Consider the following 12,450-nt stretch of genomic DNA (forward strand, 5'->3'; position numbering starts at 1 on the left):
CATATGAGACGGGCCTCTGGAACCATGAGACAGAGAGCAGGGGAAGCAGAGAGGAAGATGCTGCTCTTGCTATGATCCAAGTAAACAAACCTTCTGTTTGACCTGTTCTAAACTGTACCTGCATTATTGCAAACTCGTGTCCCAAAATTCTCCAACACCAAAATAGAAAACATCTCTGAGAGTGGTGCAGTGCCTTTTTTCTACATTAGAAAGCCATTTGTAATGAAGATACAGTTGAGTCTTAGCTTTGTTAATAACTTCAAGGTACAGCAGCCGTCTTACCACCACAAAGGCTCCAGTGTGAGCGCTGGGTTGCTGCCATGTTGTAACCATGCCACTTGGCAAACTGAGATAAGTTTAGTTTTGCTTTGCAAACTGGAGGTATGTGATTGCTGCTGATGTGCTCTATTTTGTTGTTTTGTAGCAGTAATGTATTTACTACATCTGCAGAGATTCCAAAGCTTTCTTTACTTTGGTTACAATAAACATAGTTTCTTGATTTTTTTCCCCTATTTTTGGCAATCTCTGAATGAAAGTTCTTATTCTAAAGTAATGCTGAGTGGAAGGCAAAGTGCCACTTGTTCTAATTTCTCTTTTTTGCTATGTGTATTTAGTGATGCAACATTGTAGTCACAGCCCCAAAATAGATCTTTGTGTCTGTTGAGAGAATTTTTTTGATATCCGATGTATCAGTAAGTATGTTTACTCAGTCTCTGGTATTATTGTATCATTATTTTGATCAAGTGACACTTCTAACCATACTGCATTAATTAGCAAATACTTTTTTATTAACAATCTGAGCATCATTTTCTAATTTTGTGTTTTTCAAGATATGCCTGTTGCCATAAATACATATTCAAAATTGAAGAGTGTATGACTATTTGTTGTCATTCTCAGTTCTGGAGTGCAGATGTATTAAGATTTATTCACCATTGCATCTAGCATGTTACCTATGTAATCTTAGTCTTAGACCAGCAGCCTACTACAAATTGTTGTCATGCAAAACAGACTACTCTCATCAGAAAGCTTGTAGTCTAAACTGTTTAACAAGAGATGAGCAGTGAGTACACACACTGAGAATTGTGGAAAAAATGATGAGGAATGAATAAGGAAACTGGGTATTTTGGAACCATCTGAGAGAAAAGATTGGCCATCGCATGTGAAGTTTTGTAGCACAATGAGGAAAAGAGAAACAGTAGACAAATATAAGCGTAGTTCCAAAAGTATTTTTGTTCTTCTGAAAAGATTATGCATCTGTACCCAAATGCATATCTTAGCAAAATTTTCAAATTTATCCTAATGTTTAATTCTTTTCCAGATCTTTCATTTATTGCGGTGTCCTGTGAAACTTAATTTAATCTTATAATTGCTATGTCATTTCTCTTTGTTCTCAGTATCAAATGCTGTGTTGCTTGATTGTAGACTCTGCTGTCTATATATCTTGGCTATATTTTGTACTGACTCTGGTTGATACGATTCACGTGATTTTCATTTAAACTAAAATACACAGACTTTGGTAAAACATTAAAGATAATGGTGAAGTAAATGGATGTTAATATTGAATCTTAAAACTTGAGGGGGTTTTGCAGACATTTTGAAGGTGATATAGGTCAGACTTTACCTTGGTTATTTTAAATTACTGGAGGGAGAAATATCTAATGTAAGTAACAGTTGTAACATTTAATATGTGACATACGAAAATGGAGCAAGAGTTACTCTACAGAAAAAAAAACTGATCTGCACTTCAAAAGGGGGTTTTCTACAAATTGATTTTACAATAGTAATTGTAGAACTTCATGTTCTAGAGGGAGAATAAAGGAACAAAACAGATAAACGTCACTGAACATACAAAATGAAGAAAACTGATGCATAAGCTCTTCCATTTCCTCGGTGTTTCCAGTATTCTGCTCTATCTGGCAAACCTTTGATGAAAACTAAGTTGCTTTGTCTGTGCTTCCAGTATTAGCTAACTTGATGCAGAAATAAGTGTTTGGAGGTTTTAATCAAATGTAATGTGGACAAAGTTGTGGTTTCTACTTTTTTTTTCTTAAACCATCTAAGATGGATTCTTCAGGTTCCTAAAAAGGAACATTTATATAGATCTTGTATCCATGGTTATCATAGCTAACGTAAAGTTAGAATCATTTTTGTTTTGCAACATGGTTTTATTATTTTCTACTTCCAATTGAGACATTTTCTATTTTCAGGCTTCTTCAAAGAATGATATTTTAAAAGTCTGTAGAAAGGAATATGAGGTACGTATGTATTTGTATGCATATATATCTTATTAAGTCATTTGTTATATAAATAATGAGGGAAAGTCCAGTCTTCTTGTAGCAGTGTGTCTGGATACTTATTTCCATCCAAATGTAAATTAGCTCTCTGCAATTACTGTAAAAGTACAATTGCTTTCTGTAAGAAAGGGGCTTATCTTTTTTTTTTTTTTTCAAGACTTGCATATGTCTTAATTTGAATGAAAAAGATACAGCTTTCAAAATGGAGACATGGATTGTAAAACTGTTTCATACGAGTTCTGCTGAAAGTAGGCATTTATTGTGAGCATTCATTGTCAGCAGCATTTTGACTTCTAGAATGGCATATGAAGCTTAAAAATGACTAAAAAGCTAAGGAAATAAATACAGGAAAGAGTAAGCCTTTAAGTAGTCTATCCTCAAGTAAATCATTCAAAATGAATAATTTTTGCGAACATCAGTGAAGGTGTGAATGCCAGCACTTACTTATACTGTGCTACTTTTAAAAATAATCATTAGAATATTTTCAGAAATGTGCAAATGAAGATTTGTGTTCTTTTTGTAGAATTTTATAGAAATATTAGTTTGCTAGGACTTCTTCCCTTTCAATGTTTCTTAATTTAAAAAACAGAATTCTCCTTCTCCCACCCTTTCATCCCCTTTCATCCTGCGTACTGTCCTGAAATAGACAGTCCTGTGTAAATTCTGCTCACATTGAACAGTATCACACAATTCTGTTTGATTTTGGCAGAAATGTAGCAGGTTTCCTGTTTTCCAGAAAACATTAAATTACTTGTTTGTTTGATTTTCCTTTGGTCTTTCTATCTAATCAATCTACAGAGTATTTCCTAGATTCTTCTCCATTGAAGTTACTGTAGTTTATTGTCTTAAAAATTATTTTTCATTTTAAGTAGTGCTGTCTTTTCTGATGCTATGATATGCTATACTGTCAACGTCTGTAAGCTTCTCCTCTATTATGCTGGTCTGTTTCCTTCTTTTTTTCCGCATTTCTGCATTGCTGTAGGAGGTTGGCCAATATGTGTTGAAGGAGAACGGGAGAGGAAAGGTAAGAGATTAAAGAACACCTACAAAATAGTGATAGTCATCTTACTTACTTTTCCTAGTCCCTTTTTCCAGTTTTTGTCTGGAATTTTGAAAAGTGGGATGTTGCTGTTATTGCACAGAAAACCTTAACTTTTTCTGTCTGTGCAGCGCTTTGAAAGAGCAGGAGAGGCAGCAAAATGACAGGAGGAGAAATCAGTCTTCTGGTTGATGAAGAAAGAAGGAACTTTTTTAATGAGCACTAGGATTGGTAGGCACAGATACTTGTGTTGGGGATAGAAATAAAATTATCTGGTAGGGTTGATACTTATTACATTTTTTTGTATAAAAATAGATTTTCATATGTATTTGGACTTTATGGATAGTCATGAAAAATAGTACTTGCTATGCTTTCAAGAGGCCTATTGCATGCCTAAAATTCAAGGCAGTTTTGCCTTAGGAATGAGATTTGAAAAGCTGCTTCAGAAAGGAACCTGCCCTCCCTTTTTCCCTCCTTTCTGTTTATTTATTTTTAAATAATGGCCATGGTGAATGTTGCATGCTCATTGTGTAGTCTTCTGAGTAGCTTCCATGTCTTTGGCTAGTACCATACTTTGTGTTCAGTTGAGTTGACTGGGGAAAAACTGAACAACTGGGAGGTGAGAGGCTAGTTAAAACACTAGGGGACAAGATCAGAAACACATAAATGTGATTTTTTATGTATTATGTTCGCCATTTTGTTTAAGAACCCATGATTCACTGGAAATAAGAATCCAGTTTGAGAAATAGTTTATTGTGAACTAGTTATAGAGGTGTTGAATATGATAAAAACGTAACATGTAGGTAAGAACTAGCTGAATTAAGAATATAAAAGTTTAATTTCTCTTTTTGTAAACACTCTCATAGCTTACTATTATATCTCATATACTTGCATAAAGATTTCAGAGAATTTGCACAAGGTTCTTATAATAGTCAGCCAAACTGTGTGTAGTACTTTTCAGTAGTATTTGGAGAGTAGGAAAGCAACTTCATTAGTTTATCATTGGCTTCCCACTAAGTTGGTGAGCGCAAAGAATGAGATAAGTCTTCAACAGTAAGAAAAAAAAATCTCCGAACAGGAGTTGTCAGAAAGTTAGAAGTTGCTAAGCGGGGTGTAGAGTTGTGCAATAAGTGAATCACTTTAACACTGATGTGCCAACTTTTCATAAGATTAACTGCAAATGCTTTTATTGGATTGCATTTACTGTTAATAAAGTTTGTGTTTCTTGTCATTTGTGGCATAATAAGCTGTTCATTCTTGATCAGCGCATTGAAGGTTTTAAAGCATGCCCTATGAAGCGTGTTCTATTTGTAAGAAGCACCACATGCAGAAAATTTATTTTTTTAAAAAATGCACGGTATCCTTGAAGAGGTTTGAATGCTGCCTGAGTATGCATTATATGGCTTCTTTTGAAAGATGTTATTCCAAAATTCCTTTTTCCCATTTTCTGCTTCTTAGACACTCATTTTTGTCCTCTTCCTTTTCTCTCTAGCTCTGTGCGCTTCTTATCTTTTATCTTTCACTACTGCCAGCTTTCTACTATCTTGTTCATCTTTATCTATAAAGAAGGTAGGTGATAATCAAAGGAAGAAGAAGGAAATGGACTGTATGGATTGTGTGTAGGATTTTCTGATTTTTCCTATTTTTAAAAGTTTTCTGTGAAGATTTGTTTTTTGAAATGACTACATAGAATGCATGCTTGAAAAAGTAGCATAGTATTATATAATCCTTGAAATAAGTTGTGAAGAGTTTATTACCATACCTAAGCTGCTAAGGACATAGAGAAGGTTATAAAATAGTGTAATGAACCCCTAAAGAACACAGCTCTGCATGACCTCTGGAAGCACAGCATCACTTAAGAATTTGCAGCAGATTTTACCTCTGTATACTACACATTGTAGCTAATAATAATGTGATGTTTGGGTGCTTGTTACTGTTCTGCAGAGCTCAAAGAAAGCTGATGCAAAAGCCAGTATTCTTGACAAAACTTAAATTCCAGTGATTATGTTCTACCTTACCCTGCAAGGTTTTTTCTCTTTCATTTTTTTTTAATTGTTTAACACAGTTGAGGAAAACCTTGGCCTTAATTGTTGATTTTTGAAAGTTTTTTAAAAATCTAAACAATTGTGCACCATAATCTGAAATTTCAGCTTACTCCACTAAGCCTTAGTATGTTACCTTCTGACCTTAAATCCTGTTGGTTAAATTCTAAGATTAAATGAAGTTGAGGAAAGATTAACAGAACTTAAAATACTTTTTTTTAACATGGTTAGTATGCCCAAGACAGTAGTACTAAACTTATTTTTCCACTGGTTGATAGAATACAGATACAACTATAATTTTCAGAAAGAGTAGTAATATTCTTTTTGAAAATCCTCTGTGTTTTCTTGTGTAAATGAGCAGCTTCACTGCCATTTTTCATTGAAGATACAAGAGGAAACTGTCAAACTTAAAATGCAAAAGATATTGTCCTTTAGCAAACTGTTCTGCACTATTTATGTGCTTGCATTTTGGGTTTTGAGCCGTTACCTGCAGCTGATGAGCTCCAAAAAGAGCGAAACCAGTTAGGTCCTGCAGTACTGGCTGAAATCTTTCTTCAAGGAGCTTCTGTTGAGGAAGACTGGAAAATCTTCTCTGCTAGATGAGCTATAATTACCTTTTTCAATTTCCATCACAGCAAAAGGTCTTTGAGACTGTTTTCTTAATGCATACACATTTGTGTTAGCTGTGTCTGTCTGCTACTTTCCATTCCTTCTACTTGTAATCTCATTTGTTTTAGTGACCAGTTTCAGCGATGTTTGTTATGGTTTTTTTTGAAAGGAGGAATCCAAAAGATGAGGTTAATGCATAAGTAGAGCAAGCAATTCTACATTTATCCTTTAAAGTTCAATATTGCCATCTTTGTTCACTTCATATTTTATTCATGAGTTGAAAATTGAGTCAAGAAGGAGTTCGATTATTGGCTTTTTATCTTCATTTCCACAGGTCTTCATGAGTTAGTTTTTTCCTTTAAGGCAAACACCCTTTTCTGCTGTTATTGTTTTTTGGGCATGGGAGGGGGCTGTTTCTTTTGCTTTACATATATCTGGTTTATCTTTTCCTCTGTTTTCTCTCTCTTTTCTCACAGTTCACTGTTTCAAGAGATTTTGGTAGCAGATTCAGGAAGAAGCTTGAATGGGCTGCTGAGACTTAAATATGATTGCCACTTTATACTATAGATAAGACTTATCCTTGTGTTCTGTAATGAAATTAGGGTTAGTAACTTAAGTCAGACTGTGACTGTCTAAAGCTGTAATCAGCTTTATTTATAAATAGGTGACTGTACATCATTTTTTTCTAAGATTTTACATGTCTATATAGTTGTGCTTCCCAGATTTGTAGGTCTATTTTCTGAGACACTGAATGGTTTTCCAAACCTACATAAAGAGCAAAGTCAGCACAGAATACTTAACTACCACAGAGTACAGTGATATTACAGGCTGCATTTTCATGAGGTATGATGAGTTGCTTTAATAACTAAGTGCAGCTGAAGGTCTTCCTGTTCCTTCCTGCAACTGCCCTTTTTCCACACACTCCCTCCCTCGGCTAGCCATACAAATTCTTTTTTGTCTACCTTATTCTGGAACTAGCATCTGACAGGTCCTTCTGAAAGATTATGTAAATTCCTAGCACAAGAGAAAAATGTTCTTCAGGGTTACTGAGAAAAATAAGGTCGTTAAAAGAATATTGGAGTCAGAGCTGATGTGAAGGCATACACAAGACAATACAATCAGGAGCAGCAAGAGAAGAGCTGAAAACAACATAGAAAAGGGAAGTAAGACCAACCTCTTTTTAACAGTAATATGAGTGTTACTACACCGATTGAGCCATCTGTGGAACTCCAGTTTTGAATTACAGAGTGAAGATTGATTACCTGGTTAGAGGATCCTGCCTGTCTTAGGGGAAAACAGTGATGTATAAAATAGTTAGAAGAGGGTAATTTTATCTGAACTTGAGCCCTTTTTGAGAGGAGGAATTTTGTTGGACACCACAGTCTTCTCAAAATTCTTGTCTGTTGGTTTTGCAGGTTTTTTTTGGTTTTTTTTTTTTTGTGACTATAAACTGAGCAAAAAGGGGCCAGTGATTCTGTTATTCCAAACTACTTTTTAATACCTTGGTTTATAATATCCAGCTTCTAGTAACTTGACAAATTTTACCTGAGTTTCTGACAACTTTACATCATCATTCTAAATATTGTTTATGGTAACTGAAAGTATGTTCAGTAAATTAGACAAAACCATGACAAACTGACTATCCTTTTCAGCACCTTTTACTGTCTTAGTGCAATTGTTCCTCTTTACTTTCCCTTCATGGGGCCCCATCTGGAGTGGTGTGTCCAGGCCTGGGACCCCAGCACTAGAAAGACGTGGAGATGTTGAGCCAGGTCCAAAGGAATACCACAAAGGCGATAGGTCAGAGGGCTGGAGCACCTCTCCTGTGAAGAAAGGTTGAGGGAGATGGGCTTGTTCAGACTGGAGAAGAGAAGACTCCAGGGAGACCTCACTGCAGCCTTCCAGTACTTGAAGGGAGCTTATAAACAGCAGGGAGACTGACTTTTTACATGGACAGATAGTGACAGGACAAGGGGAAATGTCTTCAAATGAAAAGAGGGGAGATACAGATGTTAGATGGAATTTTTTTACTCAGAGGATGGTGAGGTGCTGGTACAGGCTGCCCAGAGAAGCTGTGGATGTCCCATCCCTGGAGGAGTTCAAAGCCAGGTTGGATGGATTCCTGGGCAGCCTCATCTAGTGGATGGTAACTCTGCCCACGGCAGGGGAGTAGGAACTAGATGATTTTTAAGGTCCCTTCCAACTCAAACCATTCTGTAATTCTATGATAGTGTTGCTTTCTACTTTGCTGTTGTGTACACCATGTTCCAGTGTTTGATACAGGGTATGTGTGTAGGAGTCCATCCTCAGAAGCTTCTGAAATTAGTCAGTTTTGGATCAGGCTGATGTTGTATGTGACAGCAGTTCATTTCATCCCTGGCTTGAAAGTAAAGTACTATATAAATGACATGCCCCTTTATGTAACAGTATAAATCTGTTCTTTACAGATGTAGGTTGATTATTCTTTCTACATGTTGCTTCCATTAGTTCTTGTGTCTATCATCCCTGTTACATAGGTGAATGAATGACAGGATTTGCTTTGTGGATAGTTTCTGAACTGAATCAAATGAAAACCTGCTGCTGGAATTAGTAGTTTTGCTGCAAAGTCGTTCATAGTCTTAGAGAACTTCTGCAGTAACAGTGTTCTTGTCAGTAAAGATCTAAAATTTGATACAGGATTCTAGAAGGATTAAAAATATTGGAATTTTTACTTAGTGAGGTTCTGCGTATTATTTTATGTGGAGCAGGCTTATGAATTTTTTTATCTGTGCTTTTATTCATGATCAATAAAATGGTAAATAGTAAAGTTTAAAGATAAATCTAACTTATATTTTAGTTTTTTTATTCTCTTACGTTGTATCAGTGTTGTATCTGCCATGGTTTACCCAGTAAATTTCTGACTGTAAATGGAAGAAAGCCACTCTGCTTACTACAGTATTGGAGGTATTTTCCTTAAAATCCTACATTTGACTGTTAACTTATTTCACCAGCCAAAAATAAATTATCCAAAAGATTATTTCATTGTGATGCTGTAGAAAACAAGATTATAGAACTATGTTTGACATGACATAAAGATTAGCTGACGAGTTGGTACTTGTGATTTAAATTTCAGTAAAATAAAATTATCAATTACGTGATACAAACTGAAACTTCAAAACTCGAGGCTTTTCAAATCTAAGTTAAAATGTGAATAATCTGTCATTTGCTACCATAAATGTTTCTTGTGACTTTTCAGATTTTCATCACAACTGTCTACTTGGGAATACTAATTCATATGTAGAGAGCCAAACTGTGTACTGAAAGTACTTGCTTTTAAGTGAACAACAGAAGATAGCTATGTAGATAGCTATGAAAATAAAGAACAACATTTAAAAAATACTTTTTACTTGAGTACATGTACATGAGTACAACTTTCATGAGGGAAAAAAGTTTAAAAAGGGGAAAGTAGGTTTGTAGAATTCTCCAGTTCTTCAGTAAAATACGTGTGAATAATGAATAGCACACCAACAAAATAAGGGATTGGGATTTTTGAGTTTCAGTGTCAAGAGTTAAGATTTCTCTGAAGGTGAGTAGATAAGGAAGAGGGTACAGAAGGTGTAGGTTGTATTCTTGCCCGTGCTGAAACTGTCCAGTAAATGTGAGACTGCCTGTTCTGCTCCTGTGGGAGGAAATATGTTCAGTGTTTACCTTTCCCTGTTAAGCACAACCAAACGTGAGCACACTGCTTGAAAGGAAATCATCAGCATTCAAATGTTGCAATTAATGGTATTTTTAGAGTTAGACACAGGGAAGTCTGGTTACTTTGATACTAACTTTACTTTGTTCTGTAATACTACCCAGACTAGGCTTCAGGAGAGAAAATAAGGATATAATGCCAAATCATTGAGATTGACTCACATGATCTCTGAGAACAAAGCAAAAAGAAAATTTGAATTGGAAAAACGAAGTCTTGCACTGTAAACAATGTCTGAGAGAAAAAAGGAAAATCAAGATGATTTCTAATAGAATGTTTAAGTATTTTTAAGTGAAGAAAATGTAACATTTCAATGTGTTTATAGCAATACAAATTTTCACAAAAAATATCAGATATTACTGGGGGTACCCACTTTTCTGCAGTGTGGTAAATATTAGTGTAGATGAAGAATCTCAAGAAAATTTTGTATGTGTACATGTGTTTATTTACTGTTTGCCTCAGGGAAAGTGACAGTTGCTGCCCTCTTGCCAGTTGATAATGGAAGACTTCAGCTTGATGCTTTTTGACTTGCAGCCCATTTAGCATCTTTGTGCTTGTGTTTTGCAGTGCAGGGGGGGTTCCCACAATCAGAAGACAGAGCTGTAGAAAATCTAGCTGAGGAAAGGATCATGAATTCTTCTGAGTAAATATGTTTTAAACTAGTGGTATTGGGGGAATTTTGATTTCTCATAACAGAAATACTGTTAGATGGTGATAGGAGAAATGAAGGAGATCAGGAACTTTATGAAGATGTGGATTATGCTTTGTCATTATGTTAATGGTCTTGGTCACTTTTGATAGTCATACTAACAAGTGTGGAGAGGCTTCAGATTTCTTTTTCAGAATCTCGTAATTTTAGTCTTTCATAACTGGCAACTATATTTTTGAATTTCCGCCTCACAACTTCACCTTTCCATTGAGTTCCAGAAAGCTTATATGTAGTACTTTCTGAAAAAATGTGGGGAAGACGGTGATTGTTTTGGGCCGGAGTTCAATACATACTCTTTCAGTCAATTGTCCTGTGCATCATAGAGTCTTCTGAAACCAAACAATTGGATGCAGTTTAACATGTTGTTAACATGCATTAACTGCCTCTGCAGTTTAACGTGTTGTGTATCCCCCAAGTGTACTACTTGGCGACTGTAGTTTAGTGGATTTGATAGCAGGTGTTAGATTTTAAGGTATATTGCCGAGATTCTTGAAATTTTCTGTTTGCTTGTGTGCATATGCAAAGCTTTTTTTTTTTCCACAGAGATCCTTTAAAATTGTCATGCAAAAACATTTTGGTACATGCTATTCTGACATGTTCTTTCTGAGGTAGTCCAGAAAAATCATCCTTTTGTTTGAATATATTTCCTTATTATTGTACACAGTACTTAGGTAACACTTGATCTTTTCATTTCTTTCATTTAGTGTTTTTGTTTAGCGTTCTTATTTGTTCTGCTTAAACTGAACTAGATAAACAAAAACATTAGAAATTAGTGGGCACCTAAATGTTTATTTGGAAGTTTTCAGGCTTGTAATGCTATTTTTGTTTTGATTTCAGAATGCTCTCTTTAGTTGTATTAACAGAAATGAAAGTAAGTATGTAATGAATAGTTTCTTTTTTTTTTTTTTTTTGAGTTTTCCTTTTATAAGCGAACAACTCTTCCTCAGAAATGCAAGAAATTCTGTAGGTGTACATGTACACAAGTCAGATGGATTTGGTTCCTCAGAAGGACTAGGCAGATGTATAAGTTTTTTGCTCAAGTGATAAGAGGATTGGGCTGTTTGCATAATTGCTATCAATTTTTAATTTATGTATCTGTATGTGGTTTTTTTTCAATTTTGAACAAAATAAAGCAGACACAGTTGAAGTCTTACACCACACAAGTGTTATGTTGCCTGATTTCTGTCTGTAGAAAATGAAATAGCCGGACACAAAGAACTCGATGTCTCAGAATTCATTCCAGTATCAGTATTTAGTGGTTGGAAACCCTGCCCATGGCAAGGGCTCTGGAACTGGATTGTCTGTAAGGTCCCTTCTGTGATTCTGTTTCTCAAGAACAGTATGTTTAATAACATGGCAAAAATGTATGAAATCACAGTGATTCAAGCTCTCCCTCTTATTTTGTTCAAATGAGTTTTAAGACACTGGCTTCATATTTATTTGTTTGCCATTTGTATTTGTCTAATAATTCAGTTATAGAGAAAGACTAGTAACATTAAATAAGAACAAAATATCTGAGGATATAATTCAGCTGGCTTATTGATGATTTAAACATGAATTCAAGATGTGTGGGACCAGAAAATGTGCTTTGACTAATTGCAGATATTCCTATGCATTCTGTAGACAGAGATTATTTTAATAGAGCTTAAGAGAATTTGGTCTTCTGTGGTTTTTTTTTTTTTTTTTTTCCAAGTAGTATCTTGTGCATCATTATGTGGGTCACATCTTTGTTCCTCTGTGTAGGAAACCATGGATTTTTCTTTGTCTTTCTTTTTTCCCCAGTGGGGTCAATCTGTTGCAGTTATGCAGGTCATCATACAAACTGTCGAGAATATTGTCAAGCAATTTTTCGGACAGACTCTTCTCCTGGTCCTTCACAAATAAAAGCAGTTGAAAATTACTGTGCATCTATTAGCCCTCAGCTAATACACTGTGTGAACAACTATACGCAATCCTATCCAATGAGAAATCCTACAGATAGTAAGTATAAAAATTATTTTATGAACATTTTTCCTCTAAAAATA

General features: G+C 35.2%; 1 protein-coding gene across 5 annotated transcripts in view; it reads left to right on the top strand.

The window, feature by feature from the left end:
- Nucleotides 1-12,450, top strand: part of RECK (reversion inducing cysteine rich protein with kazal motifs) — a 68,618-nt gene that overhangs the window by 28,965 nt on the left and 27,203 nt on the right. For 4 of the 5 annotated variants that reach the window (XM_021388371.1, XM_021388373.1, XM_021388369.1 and 1 more), the window contains 4 exons: nt 2,208-2,255; nt 3,277-3,318; nt 11,264-11,297; nt 12,209-12,406. In XM_021388371.1, the coding sequence (XP_021244046.1) occupies nt 2,208-2,255; nt 3,277-3,318; nt 11,264-11,297; nt 12,209-12,406 (322 nt within the window). The remainder of the gene's footprint in view (nt 1-2,207; nt 2,256-3,276; nt 3,319-11,263; nt 11,298-12,208; nt 12,407-12,450) is intronic. The other variant, XM_021388370.1, reaches the window with a different exon arrangement.

The sequence above is a fragment of the Numida meleagris genome, chromosome 2 (genome assembly GCF_002078875.1).
Source record: "Numida meleagris isolate 19003 breed g44 Domestic line chromosome 2, NumMel1.0, whole genome shotgun sequence".
Lineage (NCBI taxonomy): Eukaryota > Metazoa > Chordata > Aves > Galliformes > Numididae > Numida > Numida meleagris.